Raw genomic sequence first — 26,716 nt, forward strand, 5'->3', positions numbered from 1 at the left:
AAGCTTAGAATGAAAAAGCAACGGAAAAACAATATACGTTCACGTGGTTATTTTTATTGCTGTGCGTATCATTAGAAAAGTGTGGAATAAAACTAGAAAGTGGGCCCATACGCCACAGCTCGTCGCATTATGTTATAGCCACCTTCGACGGCGGTTGGCACTGCTTGCCAGTCACGGCGAGGGTCAGGAGTGTGGCCCCGTCTTCCCTCGGAGGCCCAGTAAATCTTCACCATTCATCTTCTGTGCTCTTTCGTCATCGGCTCTGGCATTTTACAGCAATTATTTTGAGCCTCTCTATATAGACATTTACTAGGTATTTGGGAAACCAGCTCAGTTTTCTCAGTTTTATACCAGGGGAAGAGAAGTGGGCAGAAGGACAGCAGTAGTAATTACAGTTAGCACAAAATTGTCCGTGTTGATTCTTTTCTCTTCTCAACCCCCAATTTAAGGGGGTGGGAGGTATCTGATGAGAAAAGTTTCCAGGAAGCAAGTAACATTTCAAGTTTCAATTTTTTTTTTTTAATCCTCACCCGAGGACATTTTTTTGATATTTTGTTCAGATAGTGTGGGAGGGGGAGAGAGAGAGAGAGAGAGAAACATCGACGTGAAAGGGACACATTGAGTGGTTGCCACCCACATGACCCAACCGGGGCCGGGGACAAACTGCAACCGAGGTACGTGCCCTCAGCGGGAACCGAACCCAGGTCTCTCCAGACCGCAGGCCGACGCTCTAACCGCTGAGCCAAACCGGCCAGGGCTCAAGTTTCAATTTCTTTAAAATCAAAAGCACCCAAAATGAACCAGAAAGAAAATCAAAGTTGAGTCCACCACACAGGGTTTCAATAATATCTCCCCAGAGCCAGATAATGAATAGATCAATTTTAGCATGAAAACTGGCCCGAAGTGCACCTCAGGAATTAGATTGCAGCCATCTGAGGCTCACATCAGTAACAGATTATAACCGCCAGCGCTACCTATAAATGAGCTCATAAATTCAACCGAGGTCCAGGGACACTTACTGGAAGACAGTGTGAAAATGATTATTTTATATTCCTAGCTGTATTTTTGGAAAGAACTGGCTTTCTGTAATGTTCCCTATTCTGTATGAATATTTGTTTCAATCAAACTTTTATGTTCATGTTTTCTACCATAACGTTGAGAATCATTTTCCTCCTGGTGGTTCCCCTCATTCTTGTAACTACCACCCAAACCATTTTGTTTTAGGTATACATTGTAAGACCCATGTTGACTACTGGAGGGTCCTAGGTTGTAATAATATTAATGTCACCTTAAAGAAGTTTAAAGAGTCCAGCCGGTGTGGCTCAGTGGTTGAGCGTCGACCCATGCACCAAGAGGTCACTGGTTCGATTCCCGGTCAGGGCACATGCCCAGGTTGTGGGCCCAATCCCAGTGGGGGGACATGCAGGAGGCGACCAGTCCATGTTCTCTCTCATCAATGTTTCTATCTGTCTCCCTCGTTCCTTCCTCTCTCTCTAAAATCAATAAAGAAAAGTAAAGAAAAGAAAGAAAGAGTCATGGTTCTGTCTCTCTCTCCCTCTCATTTCCTCTCTAAAAATCAATAAAGAAAAAAAAATTTTTTTTAAGTGTAAAGAGCCCTGGCTGGTTTGGCTCAGCAGTTAGAGCGTCAGCCTGCGGACTGATGAGTCGCAGGTTTGATTCCGGTCAAGGGCATGTACCTCAGTTGTGGTTCGTCCCCGGCCCTGGTTGGGATGTGCGGGAGGCAACCAGTCGATGTGTCCCTCTCACATCGGAATTTCTCTCTCTCCCACTCTATCTGGACAAAAATGGAAAAATATTCTTGGGTGAGGATTTAAAAAAAAAAAAAAAAATGGTTTAAAGAGTTTTTTAAACATAGTATAGTTTGGACACATCTTTCAGCATAATTTTCTGGATGGAATTGCTTTTCCAATTAGGCCTTGTGAGTTTCGTCTGCAGTCCAATAGTGCCTCCCAGGAGATAGTTTGGCAAGATTGCTTGGAGTTCTTTTTTTTTTTTTTGATATTTTGTTCAGATAGAGTGGGAGGGAGAGAGAAACATCGATGTGAAAGGGGCACATCGAGTGGTTGCCACCCACACGACCCAACTGGGGCTGGGGACAAACTGCAACCGAGGTACATGCCCCTAGCGGGAACCGAACCCGGGTCTCTCCAGACCGCAGGTCGACGCTCTAACCGCTGAGCCAAACCGGCCAGGGCTGCTTGGCAGTTCTTTTTCAGCCTATGTGAATTGCTCTTTCTGTGCTTCTCAGTTCAAATCCCGTGCTGAAGAATATGTGGCCCGAAGGCAAGCTGAGCATTACGGAGGTGACCAAGCGACCTCTGACTGCTGCCACCTTATTTAAGAATTCTATGATTGCTTTAGTAGACAACCTTGCATCAAAGGTAATTATTTTCTTTTCTAAAGATCCATGGTATATGTTATAGAGAATGTATGTATGATTTGCTTTTTAGGTAATTATAGTAAATCAAATTGAAGAATATATATTTAAAGTGAATGTTATAAAAGAATTTTTATTCCTGTGGGTTTTGTCTTTTTGTTTTGTTTTTAGGTAATTGTAGTAAATCAAATTGTTGTTAATGTGGCTGGGTGAAACGGTTGTTTGTGTCTGTGATAAAATTTTTTTTTAATTTGGGCTTTTTTAATCTTGTAGTTATATAAGTAAATTATAGCATATTCCTGAACTTCAGCCCCGTGCTGACGACAAGGGCTGGCTTTTTAAAAATCTTGAATTAAATTGTAACATACTATCTGTATATCGTATCTGAATACGGAATGACCAGATAGAGTTTTAAGAGGAAGTATGGTCCTTAAGTATTATCCTCAGGTTGTTTTAAATAGTTGAAATTAAAAGATGTATTATTGACAGTTATGTCTGCTTTCTATTACTCCTTTGAGATCAAATACTGTGTGATAACTCTGGTCTGTTTTTTCTTAAAGAACATATTTCTATTCCTAACTGCTGCTGCTGACAACTTTGATGAATTAGGCAGCATTCTGAGACTCATTATTTTTAGTTCCTTCATTTTTATCTTTCTCTTCTGGTGCTTTTGTTGTGTTTTCTTCTTCGTTATCATCTTTTTCTTTTTTTTTTTAAATTAACTTCCTCTGTCAGAGTTTAAATCTATACCATTTCTGGATGAATTGGGCACATGCCACAAGAACATGTCTGTTTAGTAGCTTTCTATTTCTTTTCATGAGAATTCTTTGGCTTCGAGGGGATAACCAATATGCACAGTTTATTGGTTTGTATAATAAAACCTCCAGAATGGGAGGGAGCCAGACTAGAATTCATGAGGACCCTCTTGTCTCAGCTTCTCTCTGCTTGTCCGCTCCAAGCCCCTCCTCCAGCCAGAGGAAGGGGAACCTCACGGGAAGGCGTGTGACCCAACAGCTAGAACTGTGTTAACACAGCATTTTATAAAATATAGATTTATAAAATGTACTGTTTATAAATACGTTGTTTATAAAAATGTATTTAGCTATAAAAGAATCACTTTTCCAAAGTTGGTAGTTAAATGTGCATTTTAAAAGGTGAAAATACTAGAACCATCTGTAATTGCGTTACCAAGAATTGCCTTCAGCTGCTAACAAAAGAGACGCCAAGTTAGTCCTTCAACTTGAGACACATTTATTCCTCTGTCCTGTAATGAAGTACAGAAGAAAGTATTGCAGGATTGTCTAGCAGCTCTAAGGTTGTGAAGGACCCAGGTTCCTTCTGTCTGTCTGCTTACAGACCTAGTGCTGGTCCAGGAGGGCACCCGAGCCGCCTCCCTTTGGAAGAGACTGCCGGGAAGTCACTGTACTGCAGCCGCATCTCATTTGCTATACCTGGTCACCAGGGGAGCCGAGAAGTGCATTTCTTAAAGTTTTTAAAATATGTTTTTATTGATTTTTAGAGACAGAGGAAGGAAGAGGGAGAGAGAGATAGAAACATCTATCGGCTGCCTCCTGCACGCCCCCTTCTGGGGATCGAGCCTGAAACCCAGGCATGTGCCCTGACCTGGAATTGAACCAGTGACCTCTTGGCGCATGGGACAGCACTCAGTCCACTGAGCCACTCAGCCCGGCTGCATTTTTATTCTAGTCAGCAGTGCACCCAGCTAGAAATAAGTATTCTGTTTCAAAGTAGAAAGCAGATTCTGGACATGAGGTAGCTGCCTAGCAGTCTTTGCTACGGCTTCCCAGTCTGGATGTTTTTGGAGGGTGGGGGGGATGAGGGAGAGAGCAGGCCTAAGCGAAAGAATGTAGACAATAGAAGGCAGGGAGATGGGTGGGGCAGAAACAAAGGGGAAATGTTGATTACATTTAGAAAATACAAAATAATGTGATAGAAATAAATCTAAATAAACTAAACAGACTAAATAGGTGGAAAGTCCACCTACAGGAGATATCTAATTAACACTGCAGGAAGCTCATAAACAGAGGTAGATAAAGACATATCAAGCCCCATTGTCCCCAAAATAAATCTGGTTAAAAGCAATATTAGTGTGAGAGAACATAGACTTTAAGGGAAAAAAATTATTAACACAGATAAAGAGACTAATAATAATAAAATGAAAATACCCAAGACAATAAAGCCATTTTGATCTGGGTACCTAATAACATAGTCATGATTATACATCAACTCTATAAAGCAAAATAATCTAAAAATGTTTAAAGGAAAAATTGACAAGTACACAGTTCTAGTGGGAGATTTGAAACCAACACCATCAGAAACTGATAGATCAAGCAGACAAAAACCTTGGTAAAAATGCAGAAGCTTGACCTGACCAGGTAGCTCAGTTGGTTGGAGCATCATTCTGATACACCAAGATTGGGGATTCGATCCCTGGTCAGGGCACATGCAAGAATCAACCAATGAATGCATAAATAAGTGAAAAAACAAAGAGATCCTCCCCCCTCTAAAAATCAATAAATAATAATAATATATTTCTTTTAAAAAAGAATGCAGAAGCTTTGAAAACCAGCTTTAAACTTGTATCTACTAGATGAAAAGAACTCTGTACATAGGGCATAGGAAATGTATATTCCTTTCAAGTACACATGGATCATTTACAAGAATCGACCACATGCTAGATCACAAAGGAAGTCTTAACCATTTTAAGAAATGTGTATGCAGATACATTCTCTATCCTCATAGGAAGTAACATAAAAATCAGCATTAAAAATTTTTTTAATGTGCTTAGGAACTTTAAAAATGTTCTTTTAAATAACAGGTTGAAAAAGAAATCACAATGGAAATTACGAAATATCTGGAACTGCATGACAAAGAATTTGTCAAAATTGGTAGGAAACTGCTCAAATGGTCCACTTGTTATGTCTGTATAAAAAACAGGGAAGATCGAAAGTTAATGAGTTAAGCTCAGCTCAAGAAGCCAAAAAAGAAATTCCAAAGAAAATTTAAAGAAAGTAAGAAAATAATTTTTAATAGCAAAAATTTAAAGTAATATAAAGAAAATATGCCCTGGCCGGTTTGGCTCAGCGGTTAGAGCGTCGGCCTGCGGTCCTGAGAGACCCGGGTTCGGTTCCCGCTAAGGGCGCGTACCTCGGTTGCAGTTTGTCCCCAGCCCTGGTCGGTTGTGCGGGTGGCAGCCACTCGATGTGTCCCTTTCACATCGATGTTTCTCTCGCTCTCTCTCTCTGTTCCTCTCTCTCCCTCCCACTCTACCTGAGCAAAAAATGGAAAAATGTCCTCGGGTGAGGATAAAAAAAAGAAAAGTAAAAAAAAAAAAAAAAAGAAAGAAAATATTTGACAAACTTTGAATAAAACTGATTTTAAAAAGAAAAAACAACATTATGAATAAGAAAAGGATACAACTTCATATAGTGTAGAGACCTTTTAAAAGCATCGGAGTATCATGAACTGTATGCCAATTAATTTATAAAATTCATTTTCTAGAAAAACATATTACCAAAATTAACTCAAGAAGAATTAGAAAACCTGAATAAATTAGTAACCTTAAAGATTCTAAATCACTAAACAGAAGTCTGCCTTCCCCCAACTCTGCCAAGAACATCAGACCCAGATGGTGTTACAAATAAGGTTTACAAACCCTTCAAGGAGCCATTGATCCCTACCGCATGTAGACTGTTTTGGAGGACGGGAAGGAGACCGCTGCCGGACTCATTGTATGAAATTAATATTGCCTTAGTAGAGGTAGATACTAGAAAGCGAAACTAGAGATCAGTTTTACCTAGGAACATAGACATAAAGATCTTAAAAATCCATGTGAGTAATGCCTTTTCTGGCTGCCCACTCAGACCAACTGAAAACAACTAAAATGTTGGCTGTGTTACGAAAACCAACTTCTTGAATGTAGCCATGAACTGACAAGAAAGCAAGGACTATGCAGACCTGGGGCTGTGTGAAGGCAGAAGTTAATGAATGAAAGGAGGATAACGAGAGAGCCCTGCAGCTGCCTTCCGCCCTGGGGGATTTGTTGAAGTATAGTAATTCAAAGCAGGGTCCTGGAAGTGAAGCCCAGAGCCCGCCTGACTCGGGTGTCTAATGAGAGATTATATACCCTCACGGGTAGGTGCACACACACAGCTGGATCTCCGAAGGGCTGCCTCCTCAAAGGGTTACATCTAGAGCAAACTAGAAATAACCTATCATTATCTAAAAGGAAAACTGCCTCTCTTGGTCTTTGTCAGTAAGCCAGGAGGGGGTGGGTGAACATCCCTTGAAAATTTGTAATTACAGGGTAGTTTTCACCACGAGGTTTGCACTCCAAATTCACACTACCTGAGTACCCTGAAAAAGTTCAAGCCAACAATTTAGTTTAAAGCAGTCTGGGTCTGGTGTTGCCTCCAGACATCTGATAGAAGCAAGTAGGGTTTTTTTTTGTTTGTTTGTTTTTTCCTTGAAAAACTCACCTTTATACCAGACCTTAAAGAATTTCCACAGATAAAGTTCTAAGGAAAATAAGATGTTCACAGTCAAGAATCACTACACACACAAAAGAAGTCACCATATGTGAGAATCAGACTAAACAACAAATTTAGACTCATGAGAACTACTTATACTGGGATGATCAGAAGCAGAATATAAGAATGTTTAATATGTTTCAAGAAGTGAAAGGTCGAAAAATATGAGAAAGAGCAAGTAACTAGGCAGTTGCTAGAAATAAACACCAAATAAAGTTAAAAACTCAATGGATAGGTTTAATATCATATTTGACAAAGCTGAAGAGAGAATAGTGAAATTAAAGAAAGAATTGAATTATCCAGAATTCTACTTAGTGAGACCAAGAAATGAAACACGAAGAGACATGGAAGATAAAATGAAAAGATCTAATGTGCTCAGAGTTATTCAAGGAGAGGAGAAAATAGACAGAGCAACATTTGAAGAAATATTGCTGAGAATTTCAAGAATGATAGAAGATACCACTCTACAGAGTCAGGAAGTACACCGTATCCCAAGCTGGAAGAATGGAAAGAAATCTTAATCCAAGCACCTTGTGAAACCCGAGAACATCAAAGGCAAAGAAAATACCTTAAAAGCAGATTAGCTCAAAGCAATAACAGGCTGAGGAAATAACTGAACCAAAAATCATACGGAGAGAATATGTTTTCCAAGAAACAAAGACATAATAAAGAATCTTCCTGAAAAATAAAAACAGAGCCATTCTAAAAGAAATTCTAAAGGATATACAACAGGCAGAAGGAAGAATATACTAAGTAAAAGTGCAAAAAGAAGAGCAAAGAGCCCCTGGCTGGTTTAGCTCAGCGGTTAGAGCGTCGGCCCGCAGACCAGAGAGACCCGGGTTCTCTTCCCACTGAGGGCACATACCTCGGTTGTAGTTTGTCCCCAGCCCCGGTTGGGGTCTTGTGGGTGGCAACCAGTCCATGTGTCTCTCTCACATCAATATTTCTCTCTCTTCCCCCCATCTCACTCCCACTCTATCTGAAGATAAATGCAAAAATGTCCTCGGGTGAGGATTAAAAAAAAAGAAGAGCAAAGAAATTGGTAAATGTGTGGATGTATATAAATAAACTGACTCTGTGAAGTAATATTAAAAATACACAGTAGAGCCCTGGCCAGTTTGGCTCAGCGGTTAGAGCGTCAGCCTGCGGTACAGAGAGTCCCGGGTTCGGTTCCTGCTAAGGGTGCGTACTTCGGTTGCAGTTTGTTCCCGGCCCTGGTTGGTCGTGCGGGTGGCAGCCACTCGATGTGTCCCTTTCACGTCGATGTTTCTCTCTCTCTCTCTCTCTCCCTCTCTCTCCCTCCCACTCTATCTGTACAAAAATTGAAAAATGTCCTCGGGTGAGGATAAAAAATAAATAAAAATAAAAATACACAGTAGAATTAAATAGCACAATGACACCATATAAATAGGAAGGATGAATGACCACAATTCAAGTGTTTAGTGTCCTTGGTTGTTCAGGAAGAAGGAAAACAATATTGCTCACCTGATAACTCTCAGGTGTCACAAATGCATGTTAAATTTTCTAGTGTAGTCATTAAAAGAATGGTAATTAGATTATAACTTCCAAACTAGTAGAGATGGGGGAGAGTCCGAATGAGAAAAAATAATCAGTTCTTAAAAACATAGGAGAGAGGAGACAAAAGAATATGAGAAAGCTAGGACAAGTAAAATGATCACAACAAATCTAAACATATTAGTAAATGCACTGAATGTGAAGGGATAAAAATTGTCGAATCAGGTTAAAGAAAAAGATTATAGCAGCTGTGTTGCCATTTATTATTGATACCCATCATAACAGAAAAGTTGAAAGTTTAAGTTTAAAAAGATATTTCAGCCCAGCCGGTGTGGCTCACTGGATTGAGCATCGTCCCATAGACTGAGAGATCCCGGTTTTATTCCGGGTCAGGACACATGCCCGGGTTGCAGGCTCAGTCCCCTGTAGGGGGCGTGCAGGAGGCAGCCAGTTGATGTTTTGTTGTCACATCAATGTTTTTATCTCACTCCCTTCCTCTCTCAAAAAAAAATCAATAAAAGCATTTTTTTAATTATTAAAAAGACATATCAGACAACTTTTGACAATTTGGGTTCACTTTAATCCAATTTCAAGGCCTGGTGTGGTACAGCCATGGGTTGCCATCCCTGAAGGGCCAAGTTGTTTTCCATTCACTGGGGTGGGGGTGGGGGGGGATAAACAACAAAATGTATTTTCCCACAGTTCTGGAGGCTGGGAGTCTAAGGTCAAGGTGTCAGTAAGTTCAGTTTCCCCTGAGGCCCTGCGGAAGTTCAAGTATATAGAAAAGTAGATAGAATTGAACCCTTTGTAACTGTCATCCAGCACTAACAGGTTTTAACTCGTGACCAGGCAGTTTGAACTGCCAGGTTGAGCTGATCAGGATTCCAGACCAGTGTGCTCAGTCCCTCAGCCATGGTCTCGGGTTCCAGCTCTCACCCTCCCAGCCCCGCAAGGCTGGGAGGTTACGCCCCCTGGCTGCCTCTTCCACCAACAGCAGCTCCAAGGCGGAAGCAGCCCTGAAGCCTGGCCTCAGCCCTCTGGATTTTAGCCTTACTCTCCTCTTACCTATCTTATTAGCTCTTGGTTGCATTTAAGAAGACTCTCCCCCCGTCTTCTGTCTATCGCTTTTTTGTAATGACTTCATCGGGTTGATTTGAATTGCCTAGTCCTCCATCACCAAAAGTACAAGTCCCTGGTTCCTCACTTTTTCAGTCTACACAGTGTTTTCAAATGCCTGTCTCGTCTCCCCACCCAGATTGTAAGTCTTTTGAACATAGGGGAGTTAAACTGATATGTACCTCTTGATGCCTGATAAAGCTCTCGAATCAGATGGTCAGTAAATTATTAAATGAACTTGAATTTCCCTTTGACTCTATGCGACAGTGTTCAAAGCAGGCTAAGTAGATGAATATCTAAATACAGTGTTTTTTGGCTAGTACATGCCCTGATTGGTGTGCTTTCACAAATGATACTTTTCACACAAAATAGACAGAGAAGTAGGTTAGAAAGTGCAAGAGAGTAAGGTCACTGTTAACTTTTGCAATTTAACCTTTATAAGACATAGAATGTGTCAAATGTAGGATTTATTAGGCTAAGTCTGGATATTTCTAAGTAAGAGAGGAGGTAGCTATTTAAATGTAGGAAACGTATTTCCACTAAATTCCTTATCTGAAGATTTTTATATTACTAAACAGGGTAAAAGGTCCTTCCCCCACCCCTTAGTTGGTCATTAATGTCTAATTCAGGCTTACCACTTCCTATGCATAATCAGCCAGTTCTGATAAAATTTCATTCAATTGGTTCACCGATTTAGTTTAATGAAATTCCTTATAGTACTCAAATGACACCTTATACTAGATTGCTTTGCCCACATGATTGTATAAATTACTGAGTTCAAAAGGTTGCGGGTTTGATTCCCAGTCAGGGCACATACCTAGGTTGCAGGTTCAACCCCTAGTCAGGACATGTATAGGAGGCAACCAATCGATGTTTGTCACATCATTGTTTCTCTCTCTCTGCCCCTCCCTTTCCCCTAACCCCTCCCCCATCCTCTCTCTCTAAAATTTAGAAACATATCCTTGGATAAGGATTTAAATTTTAAAAATAAAATGTTTTCTGTTTCACAACATAATTTTTTTTCTTTTATCCTCACCCGAGGACATTTTTCCATTTTTTTGTTCAGACAGAGCAGGAGGGAGAGAGAGGGAGAGGGAGAGGGAGAGGGAGAGGGAGAGGGAGAGGGAGAGGGAGAGAGAGAGAGAGAGAGAGAGAGAGAGAAAGAGAAAGAGTGAGAGAGAAACATTGACATGAAAGGGACACATCGAGTGGCTGCTACCCGCACGACCCAACCAGGACCGGGGACAGACTGCAACTGAGGCACGCGCCCCCGGCGGGAACCGAACCCGGGTCTCTCTGGACTGCAGGCCGATGCTCTAACCAGTGAGCCAAACCAGCCAGGGCACACAATATAATTTTTGACCCAAAGGTCATTTAGAATATATTTCTGAATTTCCAAACACAAGATTTTCTCTTTGCTCTTGATTTCTAGCTTAACCTCATTTAGTCAGAGAGTATACTCTATGACTTCAATCCTCAGAAATTTGTTGTTTTCTTCATGCATATGTTTTGTTTAAATATAAAAAATATTTAGTATTACGTACATGTTCATTAGGTCAAGTTTGCTAATCATATTGTTCAGTTTTTCTGCACTCTTACTGATTTCTCTGTTTTGTCAGTGCTGAAGTGTGTGATAAAATCTCGTAAGTCTGAATCTGTCTCTTCTTGTTGAACCTTCAATTTTTGCTTTACATTTTTGAGAACTTATTAGGCGTATTCGAGTTAGAACAGTTATTTCTCCTTAGTGGTTGAGTCATTTATCATGAAATGTCTCTTTATTTCTCTATTGCTTTTTTGCCTTAAAGTCAGCTCTGCATGACTAGAATCGTTCCAGCAGTTTCCTTTTGGGTTTGCGTGCTATGCTCTCCGTCCTTTACCGCAGCCTTGCCGTGCCCTTCGGGTTCAAGTATGTCTCTCATAAGTGGCACCTAGTTTGGGTTTTTAATCCATTCTAACAATCTTTGTCTTTGGAGTAAATCATGTAGTTCACTTACTCTTAATATAGTTCCTGTGTGTTGCATTTAAATCAGCCATTGGATTAATGCTTTTTATTTGACTCTCACATTTTTCTTTCCTTCCTCACCGTTTTGATTGATTATTGTGGGCAAAAGGTAAACAAAATTCTATTTCTTCTGCTTAACAACTAAACCTTTGTTAAATTTCTAGCTCTGTTCCCTTGTTAACCTAATAAGATGTATATCAACTATATTACGAAGCAACCTCACTAATAATGGAAATTCCCCCTGCTGGTACACTGTGTGTGTACTGGGAGAACTCTGGGTGTCTGGTGGGGATGACACACTTTGAGCTTCCTCAGTTTGTAAAACCTTGGTGATTTTTTAATCAGTTTTGGAAAGTTCTTGGTAATCACCTCTTAAAATACTGCTTCTGCCCTGTCTCCCCTTCAAGACTCGTTACTTAGGCCGTCTGGCTGTATTTTCTGTGCCTCTTAACTTCTCTTTGTTTTCCATATTTTTGACTCTCCATGCTTCATTCCAGGAAATTTTTTCTCACCTATCTTCTAGTTCACTATTTTTTTCTTCAACCGTTTCTCAGCTACTCTTCTACTGCTCCACTGAGTTCTCAATGTCCATGATTATATTATTCAGTTCTAGGTTTTCCATTTGGTTTCATTCTTTTTTATAGTTTCCTGTTCTCTAAAAAATTCTCAATGTTGTCCTTTGTCATCTTGAACATGGTGAGCATAGTTATTTTAATATCTTTGTCTGGTAAACGCGGTGTCTGGACCCCTGCAGGTCGGTTTATTTCGTGTGTTGTTTTAACTGTTTCTAATTCATGTGACCTTGTTCCCTATATGTCTGGTTAATTTTTATTTTGCTCCAAAGATTGAATTTGTAAAATTGTTTTTAGGAATAATTGGAGACCCCAGTTTATGTAATCTCTCTCCAGGGAAGATTTACCTTGGCTTCTGTTAGGTGCCTTCCAAACAAGCTGTTCTGATTTTAAGGAGTGAAGTGACTCAGCTAAACGGTGGTCCTTGTGACAGACTGCCTACTTCCGATTCACCTGTATTACCAGTGGCAGCCTTTTCGGATCCCAGCCCAAAGTGAGAAGGGTTAACCCATGACCTCCTCCTTTTCGGGCCCTAGACTCTAATACCTGCCTCAGTAGCCCCATGAGGCTGTCAGAACCACTCCTCAGATCCCATCTACCTGCTCTACAATAGGCAGATCCCCCCAGGAGAAAGGAGGTCTCAAACCTGGACTGTTCTCCATGGCTTCCAGCCCCATAATTCTCCACTATTTTGTTAGCTCTCTAATGTCTTTAAGCAAAGGTTTTTCATGTTATATTTGCCTTTCCTAGATGTCCCTAGCATGGGTGTTGGTTTAAATTACCTAATCTGTGACTAGTAAAGTAGAAGCCCTAATATTCCCATTTCATAAGTTAAGATTATTGGGTCCAGAGAGACTTTAGCATAGCTAGTTAAGAGCAGAGATCTACGATCCAAGCATCCTGATTCTGTTTAATGCTATCCTGTTATACCAGTACCAAAGCATATGGGTAGATCTGGTGACGTTTCAATACTCACTGTGCCTAGTGCCACTTCTCTTCACTTGTTCACCAAGCAGTAAAGACCCTGTATCCCAGAACACTCACAGAAGTCCCAAGTAAACAGATTCCTTCCCTCACTTCCACATCCCATTAAGTTTGCTTTAAACTTATTATAAGACCTTTTTAAAGCAAGCACCAACCTCCCCCATAAAAATGCTCCATTTGAAAACCACTACAGATTTAGTGACCATGTTGATCATCCATCACTGTTTTTTAAAGTGAGATTCTGCTTTAGCCTTATAATATCAACCCTCTGCTTAAGATCTAAGCCAAGGATCCGGAGTGGGGAAGAATGATCAGTTATCTACGAATGCATTTAAAAAAAAAAACAATCTAAAATACAGTGCTTAAAACAACAATGGGTTATTTCTCATGATTCAGTTGGTTGACTGGCTAGTTCTTCTGCTTATTGTCTCACGTGGGCTCACCAAGTGGCTCTAGTGAGCTGGAGCTGGACTGTGTACCGTGGCTCATTCACGTGGTGTGGCTGCGTGGCTGCGTGGCTGCGTGGCTGGGATAACTTCGCCTCTTTCTTCACACAGTCTAGTCCTGGGCTTCTTCACATAATAGAAGTGTCCCCAGAGGGCAAAGCTTCTCGAGGCCTAGTCTCCACAGGTAACCCAGAGTCCCTTCCGCCACATTCTGCTGGTTAAAGCAAGCCACAAGGTCAGCTCATTCAAGAAGTGGGATGGCAACTCCGCTTCTTGATAGGAGGGCTGCAAAATATCGTGGTGGTGGTTTCAGTGTCAGAGAGAAGGTGAAAGAGGTGGGTGTGCTCGGCAGGAATGGCCCTGCATTCCAACCCCAGTCCTCTGACGCCCACTGCTGAGGACAGCCAGGTGAACAGATGCAGAGTGACAAGGCCTGGGTGTCCCGAGAGCAGGAACTTCTGTCCCCATGGGGTCAGGGTGCAGCACCCTCCTGGTATATTGGTATGTTCCCCAACCAGGAAATTTCATGGAGCCTTGGTGTCCTGAGTTTTTAGTTTGTTTGTTTGTTTGTTTTTGTTTTTTTAAGCAGGGTTTCATTGTGTAAGCATGATTGATTAAATCATTGGCCCCGATCGCTCTCAATCTTCAGCCCCCCTTCCCTCCCAGAGGTCAGGCAGCTGAAGGTCCCAGCCCTCCAGTCCTGGGCAGGGGTTTTCTGGTGGCCGCCTCCACCTGAAGCTGCCCAGGGGCATTAGCATAGCAAAGAAATTCCAGTCACTGAGGAAATTCCAACAGTTTTGAAGTTCTGTTCCAGAAACCAGGGACAAAGATCGGAGATTTTTTTTTTAATTATACCATAGCCTCCCCAAGGATACACATCCTAATCCCCAGAACCCGTGAACGTGTTACGTTAGGTGGCAGGAGGAGCTAAGGTTGCCAGTCAGCTGACTTTGAAATAAATCCTGCATTATCCAGGTCGGCCCAGTGTAAACACAAGGGTCCTTGGAAGGGAAGGAGGGCGGTTGAGGAGTCAGACCATGGGAAGGATGTAATTGGCCACTGCTGGCTTTGACGATGGGAGGAGGCCACAAGCCAAGGGGTGCAGGCAGCCTCTGGGAGCTGGGAGAGACAGGAAAGGGGTTTCCAGAAAATAACAGCCCTGCTGACACCTTGAATTTTAGCCCAGTGAGACCCGCTTCAGACCGCTGACCCCCAGAGGTGGAGGAGAACAAACGTGTTTAAGCCGCAAAGGCTGCGCTGCTCGCTGCAGCAGCCACAGGAAGCTGGCACGGCAGCGTTTGGGAAAAGGAAGAAAACGGCGTTTCTCCCCTTCATGGAAGGCAGCATCAGTCTGTACTTGATGAGCAGATGTTAAAAACGCATTCTGTTCAAAATGCAAGTCAGTTCACATTCTTCGGTTCAGATCTCTCCTGCTTCTTAAATCATTTACTTCTTTTCACCTCCAGCCCTCAGTGCAGCTCGAAACCACCCAGTGGAACTGCAGGGCATTTGTGGCTTAATTTAAGTAGCTCTGTGTGCCCGACACATCCTAGATTCAGAGGAGGGAAAGTGACTTTACACTGACAAGTAGGATGCGGTCGGCCTCCCTGATTCATCCGGGGATAACTTGCTATCTTCAGTGCCCGGATCTGCGCCAAGCACAGCTTTCTGTTGGAAAGGAGTTATGATCTCAGGCATGATACAAAGTGTCATTGGCACAGAAGGAAGGACTTTTTGCTAAGCTCTTCCTTCGAGTCACTGATGGTAAAAGTGCTTTTGTAACTTCTCTACTTCTATGCTCATACATGTCAAAATATCGAATATGCTTATAAATCTTCCTCTCTTTTTCCAAAGCACAAACTAATGTAATAATAATAATGGCTGATGCTTAAGGATCATTTTCTGCGTCGCAGGGCTGTGCTTCGTAGTCTGCATCTTCACCACCCAATTTAACCACAGCTCCTGCCTCTCTCGAGTATCCCTCCTGTTACTTTTTAACCATGTCTCCATAAATGCACAAAATCTCAACATTTACCTATCTCAAGTATTTGCTCCTTAGTTTTATCCCTTTTCTGCTATTCCTGATGAAACCCTAAAATATGGTAAAGCAAAACTTCAGCTAATGGTGAGCACTTCCAACCTTGAATTGAAGGGACAGGAAGCAGAACTACTTTATTCACAAGAGTATGCCAGAGAAATTAGAGGCACAGAGTTTAATTTGACACAATTAACACTAATGATATGTGAGTGTCCTCGGTCTGGGATTTTTCCTGAAATTTGCCATTTGCTGATTTGTGTCCTTAGGAGCCATATTATGTCCGTTGCATCAAACCCAACGACAAGAAGTCCCCACAGATCTTTGACGAGGAGCGCTGCCGGCATCAGGTGGAGTACCTGGGGCTGCTGGAGAACGTGAGGGTGCGCCGGGCAGGGTTCGCCTTCCGCCAGATGTACGAGAAGTTCCTTCACAGGTGAGAGTCGACGCCACAAAGAAACCTGATAGCTCACTGGGAGTTACTGGGTCTTCCCCACGCGTGACGAGTCAGCATCTGATAGCTGGTAAACGAACAGAAGAGTTGAGGAGCGGCAGATGGGAAAAACTTTCTCAGATGCTGCAGAAGGAGTCTCCTTGCGCTTGTGGTGTATGGACCACAGGGAGAACGTGTGTTCTTCGTGAGGAAACATGGACATTGTAGGACAGTGGAAAGAACAAGGATCAGGCCCTGGCCGGTTTGGCTCAGCGGTTAGAGCGTTGGCCCGTGGACCGGAGAGTCTCGGATTCAATTCCCGCTAAGGGCACGTACCTCGGTTGCAGTTTGTCTCCAGCACCAGTTGGGGTCGTGTGGGTGGCAGCCAGTCAATATGTCTCTCTCACATCGATGTTTCTCTCTCTCTCTCTTTGCCCCTCTCTCCTTCCCACTCTATCTGAAGATGAATGCAAAAATGTCCTGGGGTGAGGATAAAAAAAAAAAAAACAAGGATCAGGAGTCATGTCTGGGTTGGGACCCTGGCTGTGCCACTCACTTGCTGTATAATCTTGGGCCAGAAATGTAATGTCTTTGATCCTGTTTCTGCATCTGTGAAATGAGTATAATAACACCTACTTCAGAAGGCTGTTGGCATGAGGACTAAATAACCTAAGTAGAAAGCCTAGTTGCCTGGTACCTTATGGATGTTCAGTTAACACTGCTCATTGTTACTGACATTATTAAGTATAGTTGACTCTGAACAGCATGGGTTAGGGGTGCCAGCCACCCCCCATGCAGTTGAAAGTTCTTGTATAACATTTGACTCCCCAGACCATGACTACTAATAGCCTACTGTTAACCAGAAGCCTACCAGTAACATGAATAGTTGATGAACACATATTTTATATGTACATGTATTATATACTTTATCCTTGCAATAAACTAAGCCAAAGGAAAGAAAATGTTAAGAAAACCCTAAGGAAGAAAAAATACACTTACAGTATTTACTGAAGAACATTACATATAAGTAGACCCACAGAATCCAAACCTTTATTGCTCAAGGGTCAATTGTATAATAATAACAAAATATTAAATAGTTAATCATGAAGGCCCTGAAATTAGTCTGCCTGGTTTGAATCCTGGCTTTGCCATTTCATAGTTTTGTGGCCTTGGACAAATCACATAACTGTTTCACACCTCAGTTTCCTTATGTGTAAAATGGGGGTAATAATAATAACTACTTTGAGGGGTTGCTGGAAAATTAAATGAAATAATATATAAAAATCACTTAGAATAGTACCTACTATCACTTAGAATAGTACCTAGCATATATTGATCATTCAATTAATGTAAGACACAATTGCTATTGCTATTTATTGTTAATAAGGATAGTTGACAGCTGGGACTCATAAAAATAATTTAAATCCCATCTGTGCATTTATTTTTAAATATTTATTGAACATTTCCTGTGTTCTACACTATACAGTCCACAAAAATATAAATAAATAAATACATACATATATACATACATACATACATACATAAGATATTGGATGGTCAGAAGAGTCTTTAAGGAGATGAAAAGGACAAGAAGCAACCAGCCACACAAAGGTCGGAGGAAAGAGCAGGTGGGGCGGAGGGAAAGCCTCTGTTACAGTGACAAGTGTGACGTTTTAGGTACCAAATGTAGTCCGTGTGGTCGGGGGATACCGACTGACGGGGCAGGGGTGTGAGATGAGATCAGAGAGATGAACAGGGGCCAGATCATGTTGAACTTTAATCCAGACTAAACAGCCTCCGTTTTGGTTTAGGGTGCTAGCAAACCACCGGCAGATTGGAAGCAGGGGGTGACAATCTTGTGGGTGTTTTAAGAGACCACTGTGGCTGCTGTGTGACTAGAAAGCAAGAAGGTGCTCAGGGATGTTATTGCTGAGTCCAAGAGAGGTGGCTTGATAACAGTGCTTTGAGCCCTGGCTGGTTTGGCTCAGCGGTTGGAGCATCCGCCTGCAGACCAGAGAGACCTGGGTTCGGTTCCCGCTGGGGGCGCGTACCTCGGTTGCAGTTTGTCCCCGGCCCTGATTGGTCGTGCGGGTGGCAGCCACTCGATGTGTCCCTTTCATGTCGATGTTTCTCTCTTCCTCTCTCTCTCTCTCTCTCTCCCTCCCTCCCTCCCTTCCACCCTCCCTCCCACTCTAACTGAACAAAAAATGGACAGCGGACAGGTCCAGGATGTGTTTTTGAGGAAAGTTGACAAGATTTGTTCATGGGTTGGCTAGATCAGAGCAATGGAGGAAGACAAGTAGATTTTGGCTTGAGCATCTGAGTCAGCCTGGTACCATTTGCTGAGATACAGAAGATGGGATGAGAGAAGTCTGAGGGGGAGGGCATGGAACTGGGAACAAAGATGGGATCGAGATTTGACTCTTGATTGTGTTAGGTTCGAAATGCCTGCCAAACATCTAGGTGGAAATATTAAGTGAACTATTAGATATAGATGTATCTGGAGATAGAGATGTTTGTGATTAGTATCCAGATTCTATATAAAGTCTTGGAACTGGCTAAGGAAGAGGAGTCCCATGCAGACGTTTAGGTTGGTGGTCTGACACGAGGGAACCAGCAAAACGAGGAGAGGGAATAACCAATGACAGAGAAGAAATACCAGGAAAGGGTTGAAGACAAGAGAGAAGGCACTTCCAGAAGAAAAATGCAGTTACCCCATCAAGTGTTGCAATAAAAGCAGAAGCTTAACCATTAGCTTTGGCACCGGAGTGGAAGCTGTGGGGAGCAGTTGGAGTAAGTCAGACAACACGCAAGTTTGCTTTAGGGGGAAGAAGGAATTTTGCAAACGCCTATCTTTACTGACTTTTACCCTCTCTTTGGACTTCTTTTGCTTTCAGCTGAAAATGTCGTGTTGTGATTTTTGCATGGAAGACATGCTATGAGAATTGGGTTGTGTTTTCTAACACTCATTGTAAAAACAAAAGAGAACAGGTTGAAGAGAACCGTTGAATTTTAAATAGGGTGATCTTCGTGGTGCAAGCTTAAATTTCCCATTCCCACTGCAGAGCACCCCCAAATAATGTAAAACATGTCTATTGATAACAAGTAAATGCATGGCCACACTATGGAATCCAAAGGGAATCTCAGTTAACTTGAAAGTGCGCGTCACTCCTAAGCAGGATATGAAGCCGATCGGAAGACCCGGAGGGAAGCCAAGGGTGCCGTTTCAGGGAAAGGCGGCCTCCTGAGGCTGCAAGAAGCCACCAGCCACTGTGCTGGGATTGACCACAGCTGCAGCACCAGGAGGTGGCCGTAATGGCCAGGACAAGTAACCACCACAGCAGCTGCAAAGGAAACATTATAGACATAAAGGCCAAGACCCAGGAAGCAAAGGTAGCCACCTTACAAGGGGCCAGAAAGGCCCAGATGTGCACTCGCCCCAGGTCGCAGAGCCAGGTCGTGGTGGAGCCGTATTTGAACCCGGCTTCTGAGGCTGCAGTCTTTACCAGGGCGTTGTCTCACAATTGAGTATATGGCTTCCAGATCAAAGGAGAAAATGAACTGGAATTAAGAGAAAGCAGGGAAGGAAGCAACAATGGGAAAGCATGCCTTATATTTATATGGAAAATATAAAATAAGAAGAAAATTTCAACATGTTTATAATCAGAAATATTTCAGATTACCCTTTAAAAGATAGAATAGTGGAGCCCGGCTGGTGTGGATCAGTGGTTGAGCGTTGACTGAGAAGTCCTGGTTCAATGCCTGGTCAGGGCACATGCCCAGGTTGCGGGCTGGATCCCTGGTAGGACGCGTGCAGGAGGTTAGCTGATGGATGTTTCTCTCTCACATCGATGTTTCTATCTCTTTCTCCCTTCCGCTCTCTCTCTAAAAAAATCAATTAAAAAAAAACATTAAAAGACAAAATAGTGGAAAGACTGAAGTCTAGTGACTGATTACTTACGTTGAGATTAGCTGCTCTCTGGAACCCTCTAGGGAGGTACGATGGTGGAATGTACATCTGGGAAAAGAGCCTATTCCGATTCTACAGGCTGTGTGTATCTTCTGATGTTTCCTTTTTCGCATGATGTTGTGTAATATTACATCTCTCTTCACAGTAGAACTCTCGTTTGGTTTCTATTTCAGTTCCTATCTGGCAAGTGAGCAGGCTTTTAAATGTATTTCCGTTTGTTTGTTTGTTTGTTTGTTTGTTTGTTTGTTTTTCTTTCACCCAACCAGTCTGTTTCCTTGTTGTACGTCAGGCAACATGATGTCCAGTGGGGAACAGAACAAAGCCCCTGGCTTCGTGGCACCCACAGACCTTGAGAGAGACTGGCATGAAACAGGTCAACCCACAAATCAGTATGATGAATGGCGTAAGAAAAAGAAACCCACGCCCTGGTCAGTTTGGCTCAGCGGTTAAAGCATCAGCCTGCGGTCCGGAGGGACCCGGGTTCAGTTCCCGCTAAGGGCACGTACCTCGGTTGCAGTTTGTCCCCGGCCCTGGTTGGTTGTGCGGGTGGCGACCACTCGATGTGTCCCTTTCACATCGATGTTTCTCTCTCTCTCTCTTCCTCTCTCTCCCTCCCGTTCTATCTGAACAAAAAATGGAAAAATGCCCTCGGGTGAGGATGATAAAAAAAAAAAAGAAAAAGAAAAAGAAACCCAGCCGACAGGCCTTAGAGAGGAATGATGGGTGTGAGGATTGATGGTTGGTGAAGGAAGATCAGGAGAAGACTAAAGGATGAGAAGGAGCCAGCTTTTCAGTGAAGAGATTAAAAAGCATCCCAAGCAATGGGAACAATATATGCAAAGTCTCTAAAGCAAGAACGAAGCAACACACATCGCAGGATCCTAAAGAAGGCTGATGTCATTGGAGTACAGTGATAAAGGAGAAGAGCAGTAAAAGATACAAATGAGCCCTGGCCAGTGCAGCTCATGCACTGAAAGGTTGCCGGTTCGATTCCCAGTCAGGGCACATACCTAGGTTGCTGGTTTGATCCTGGTTAGGGTATGTTTGGGAGGTAACTGATTGATGTTTCTCACTCACATCAATGTTTCTCTTCTCTAAAGACTCTCTAAAAATCATTTTTAAAAGTCTGGCGGGGGGGTAAAAAGGATGTAAGGCTTTTTTTTTTCATCCTCATCTGAGGACATTTTTTATCTTCAGATAGAGCAGGAAGGAGAGGGAGGAAGAGAGAGAGAAACATCGATGTGAGAGAGGCACATCGACCGACCGCCACCCACACAACCCCATGGGGCCAGGGACAAACTGCAACCAAGGTACGTGCCCTTAACAGGAACCGAACCCAGAACTTCTGGTTTGCGGGCCAATGCTCTAACCGCTGAGCCAAACCAGTCAGGGCTGATATAAGGCTTTTTAGAAAACTACTCTGGTTGCTGAGTAGGCAGAATAGATTGGAGAGGAAATGGAAAATAATTCAGGATTCTATCGTTGTAAACTTGATGGTGGTTTGGATTAGGATTGTGGAAGTACAGGTGAGAATGGTTGAATTTTAAATATATTTTGAAGGTAGAACCCATAGGACTTGATGGATTAGAAAGAATGAGAAAGAAGAGAAGGGATCAGTTTGATTCCCAGGATTCTGGCTTCAGTAACTGAGGGCATGCAGGTGGTAAAGACCGAAAGAGAAGTTTAAGATGCCTCCAAGGTCCAGGTAGGCATTGGATATATGAGTCTGAAGCTGAGAACTGAGACCTGGGCTAGGGATGATAAATTCATGAATTGAAAGATAAAGTGGATAGAATAGATGAGGTGATGTGGGAAGGGTGTGCATAGAAGAGGGCATGACGTGAGCCCTGGGGAGCTCCAGTATGAGGGTCTAGTAAATAGAGGAGCAGTAGCCAGAAAATGAGATTGAGGGGAAGTACCCAGAGAGACCAAAGGAAGTCAGGGAGAGCCTGCTGTCATGGGAGCCAAGATGGAAGTTGGGAAAAGAGAGAGATGTCAAGAAGGGATTGGATGCCACTTAGATGTATACTATCTTAACCAGAAATGTGTACAACTTAAAGACTCCTGAAAGGCACAGAAATAGCCTTGAGAACATAGAAAGGCTGCTCTTGTTCTTGGATAAGACAACTCAACGTCAGAGGTCGATGTAATGGCTTTAACGTGGGAACCCAACAGAAGTGCAGACGGATCTGTGTGTTTGCTCTGTGACTGCTTTTCCCTGGAACTGTGTAAACTGATGCTGAAGTTTATATGCACAGACAGACCTGCAGGAATACTTAGAAAGACCTATAAAAAAGAAAAGATATTGAAGTATACTTGTAACATCTGTAATTAAAACCGTGTGGTATTGATGCATGGATGGACAGACAGAGCAATGAACCCGACCAGGAAGCCTAGAAATGAACTGAGTACGTAGGAAATGTAGTCTATGATAAAAGTGACATAAAAAATAACAGGGTGAGCCCGGCCTGTGTGGCTCAGTGAATTGAGCCTCGTCCCATGGACTGAGAGGTCCCAGTTTGATTCCCAGTCTGGGTACATGTCCGGATTGCAGGCTTGATCCCCAGTAGGGGGCGTGCAGGAGGCAGCTGATCAATGTTTCTCACATTGATGTTTTTATCTCTCTCTCTGGAAAAAAAAAATTTTTTTTTCTTAAATGAAAAAAGGAAGAAAAACACACTTTCTAGTAAGTTGTGTTGGGGAATAGCCTTTTGTTAAAAGGTAGAATTGGATCCCTACCTCATTCCATATACCAGAATGAACTCCAAATGGATCAGAGATCTAAGTGTAACACACAGGTGAGTTACTCTGCAACTGGAATATGGGCAAAACCTGAATTTCAGATGAAATGTATGAACATTACTAAATTTGGCTACTTGTGTTGACCAAGTTTGCACCTGGGTGTTGGGGGAGCACTGTGATAAGCAGCTTCTAAGCTGCTCCCAAGATCCCCACCTCCTGGGATTCACACTGTGTAATTCCCTTCCCTCAAGGTTGGCCTGGGCCTGGTATTTGCTTCTAGCGAAATGGGATATGGCACAAGTGATGGGATGTCACTTGTGAGATTCTGTCTTGCTCACACTCACACTCGCGTGAAGCTGGTGTGTAGGGAACTGCCCGTGCGAGGCCCACGTGGCCAAGAACTGTTGGCGGTTTGTATGTAGAAACGCAGTTGTTGTGTGTTTGTTTATTTGTTATTAAGTAATTACTTCACGTGCAGATACAGTGGGAGGGAGGAAGGGAGGGAAACATCAATGTGAAAAAGACACATTGATTAGCTGCCTCTTGCACAATCCCAACCAGGGCTGGGGATCAAACCACAACTGAGGTACATGCCCTTGACTGGAATCGAACCCGTGACTCTTTGGTCTGAGGGCCAGTGCTCTAACTGCTGAGCCAAACCAGCCAGGGCATAACAGTTGTTGTTTGTGTATTCATCTTATATGCAGAATAGTGCTTAGGTTTCTTTTAGTGATAATAGTCTATCTGCTTGATCTCCTACGAAGCAAGTATATTGTTCATAAGTAATGTTAGTTTTGCTCTTTCTGCAATCACGTACCTGTTTGTTTATCTGGCTCACTGTGCTGGCTAGAAAACCCAGTGGCGGCATCCTGATCTTGATTCTGTTTGTGGAGTGAATGCTCCCAAGGTTGCCCCCATACGAATGATGTTTGCTGCACGTTTTTGGTAAAGAACCAGAACCTTCATTAAATTAAGGAAGTACCCTTCTACCCCTACTTTAGAAAAGGTGGTTATCATGAGGGAGTGTTGCATCTTACTGAAGATTTTTTTCAACATCTCTTATCCGGCTATGAAATTTATTTCTGTTCCTAGTTTGCTAAGAAGTTTAGTTTTTGTTTTTTTCTTTCTATGAAACATCTTGAATGTTATGGAATGTTTTTCCTGCATCTGTTGAGACTTTACAGTTTTTCTCCCTTGACCTGCGCCCTGTTTTTCTCACCCAGGTACAAGATGATCTCGGAGTTCACCTGGCCCAACCACGACCTGCCTTCAGACAAAGAGGCTGTCAAGAAGCTGATCGAGCGCTGTGGTTTTCAGGACGATGTGTCTTACGGGAAGACCAAAATTTTCATCCGCACGCCGCGCACACTGTTCACCCTGGAAGAGCTCCGCGCCCAGATGCTCGTGCGGATTGTCCTCTTTCTGCAGAAGGTAATCTTGCATTCCATGGGTACGGAGAAGGCCTCGCTGTTCTGTTCTTAAAAACTGGTTGAACGTTTCCTTCGATTCAAGAAATGTTCGTGATGATATGTTTCGTTGTATCTACACATAACCTCTGAATGTTTTGTTGCCTTTGCACGTGGAAAGCGTACTTGGCTGTCTGAGCCCAGAATTACTTTCCCCTCAAAACACTAAGGACGTTTTGTCCTCCGGTATTTAACGTTGGAGAGATGTCTGAAACAGCCTGCTTTGGTCTCTTGCAGGTCACAGAGTTGTTTCCCTCAGCTTAATTGCACAAAGGATTATTTTTTAATCTTGTGATTCACAAGTTTTGCCAAGGTGTGTGAAACAACCTCCCTCACCTTTCATTACACACCACCTGCACCGACTGAGGTGTGGTCGCTTGACTGCATGGTGCTGGTGGCATCGTGGTGCCTGTCACCACTGATCTGTACGGGCCTTATTTCATTCACTCACTCGTGTGTTTCTTTTTATTTCCCTACATCCATTTTCATAGCTTCCATGTTAACCGTTGTAACGTAAAATATTCTGTGGGTATATAAAAAGAAATTATGTGCCTCTGTGAGAATGTCCCTGGGATATATACCCAGAGAAAGTGGCTGGGTCATTGGGTAGATGCAGACCGAACTGGTATAAGGAGTGCCAGGTTCTCTGCAAAATGTGCCATTCTGCAGCGCCACCTGCTGTATAGGGGGTCACAGTGTGCCCACATTCTCACGGTCTCATCCAGCTGCCTATACGTTTTGCCAGACTGATAGGTGTAACTATACCTCTTTTTACTTTTTATTTCTCTGATTACCATTGAATTTGAACATCTCATTAAAAATATGTTTGCTTTTGGGGTTTTTCTATAAACTGCTCTTTCTTATCCTTTATCCATTTTTCTACTGGAGTTGGTATCATTTTGTCGATTATCAGGAATTCCTTGAATGTTTAGACATAAATTTTGTATTCACTTAAGGCATTATAGATATATTCTTCTATTTTGTGTGCATTCTAATGAACTTTATAATATGCTTTGTTGAAGAGAATCCTTAATTTTGACATAATCAAATTCTTCAGTATTTCGCCTTATATTTTGTGCTTTGGAATTTTGTGTAAGAGGGCTTCTTCTGTCTCTAGGTCCCAAAGATACTATCCTATATTTTCATCTGTGAATTGTATACCTTTACCTTTCACGGTTAGGTCATTAATCCATGTTAATCCACCTATGTATGTGGTTTTAGGTAGGAACCCAGTTTCATTTTCTTCTGTATGGTGAGCAGGTTTTCTCAACGCCAACCTGTCCTTTACCCACTGATTATTTTATTATATCTTAAGTATGTCTAGTCTGTTTCTGAGTGCTCTGCTCGGTTTCTATAGCGGTTGGTTCATGCACTAATACCGCAGTTTTTGTCGTGTGTCTCAGTGTGTGGTAGGATAAATCCACTTTCTCTGCTCTTCTTTATTAAGGTCGATTAACCTGTACATAGACCTTTATTCTGCAGTACACATTTTAATGTGCGCTTACTGTGCTCATTAAATTCAACAATGCTTTTTATTAGGGCTGCATTGAAGGTGTAGATTAATTTGAAAGGATTAACATTTTTACAATAATAAATCATCTTTTGTTACTGTTGTTGTTAATCCTCACCTGAGGATATTTTTTCCATTGATTTTTTTTTTTTTTTTAGAGAGTGGAAGGGAAATAAGGAGGAAAGCAGAGAGAGAAAGAGAGAGAGAGAGATCAGTTGCTACCCACACGTGCCCCGACCAGGGCCAGGGGCGGAACCCACAACCCAGGCATGTGCCCTTGACCAGGGCCAGGGCGGAACCCACAACCCAGGCATGTGCCCTTGACCAGGGCCAGGGCAGAACCCACAACCTAGGCATGTGCCCCGGCCAGGGCCAGGGCGGAACCCACAACCCAGGCATGTGCCCTTGACCAGGGCCAGGGCGGAACCCACAACCCAGGCATGTACCCCGACCAGGAACCACCGAACCCCAGGCCCTCCAGTGCGCGGCCAACACTCTAACCGCTGGGCCACACCAGTCAGAGCTAAATCATCTGAAGACTGTAGACTAGGCTTACATAAACACTTCTTTCACCTTGAGAGACACTTTATGAATTCATGGTTAAGTCCTAGATATTTTATTGTTTTTGTTACTGTTATGAATTTTTTATTATATTTTCTACATGTCCGTGTTAGATACAGAGAAATAATTATACAGAGAAATAATATTAGCTTGTATTGGTGGACCTGTATCCAGATGAAACCTTTCTTGATTTATATGTGTTGCTTCTGTTAGTTTTCCTGGGTAAATGATTCTATCGTGTGCGTCTAATGGACGTTTTCTCTTCCCAGTTGCCAAGGTGTTCCTAAGTGTTGGCCTCTGTCATTTATTTTGCCTAGAATTCAGAAAAACACTCTTGGAGTGAATGACTCAATTCTGTTGCACCCTAAAACAGTTTTCTGCTATTAACTGTTGTTTTGTTTTTAATAGATGTTGCT

At 42.6% G+C, this 26,716-nt stretch overlaps 1 protein-coding gene across 1 annotated transcript in view; it reads left to right on the plus strand.

Moving 5' to 3' along the window:
* MYO1D (myosin ID) overlaps window positions 1-26,716 on the plus strand; it is a 327,233-nt gene that overhangs the window by 126,875 nt on the left and 173,642 nt on the right. The window contains exons 14-16 of the mRNA XM_036269296.1: window positions 2,270-2,402; window positions 15,888-16,054; window positions 23,987-24,194. Coding sequence (XP_036125189.1) covers window positions 2,270-2,402; window positions 15,888-16,054; window positions 23,987-24,194 — 508 coding nt within the window. The remainder of the gene's footprint in view (window positions 1-2,269; window positions 2,403-15,887; window positions 16,055-23,986; window positions 24,195-26,716) is intronic.

Source organism: Molossus molossus, unplaced genomic scaffold (genome assembly GCF_014108415.1).
Source record: "Molossus molossus isolate mMolMol1 unplaced genomic scaffold, mMolMol1.p scaffold_m16_p_19, whole genome shotgun sequence".
NCBI classification, from domain to species: Eukaryota; Metazoa; Chordata; class Mammalia; order Chiroptera; family Molossidae; genus Molossus; species Molossus molossus.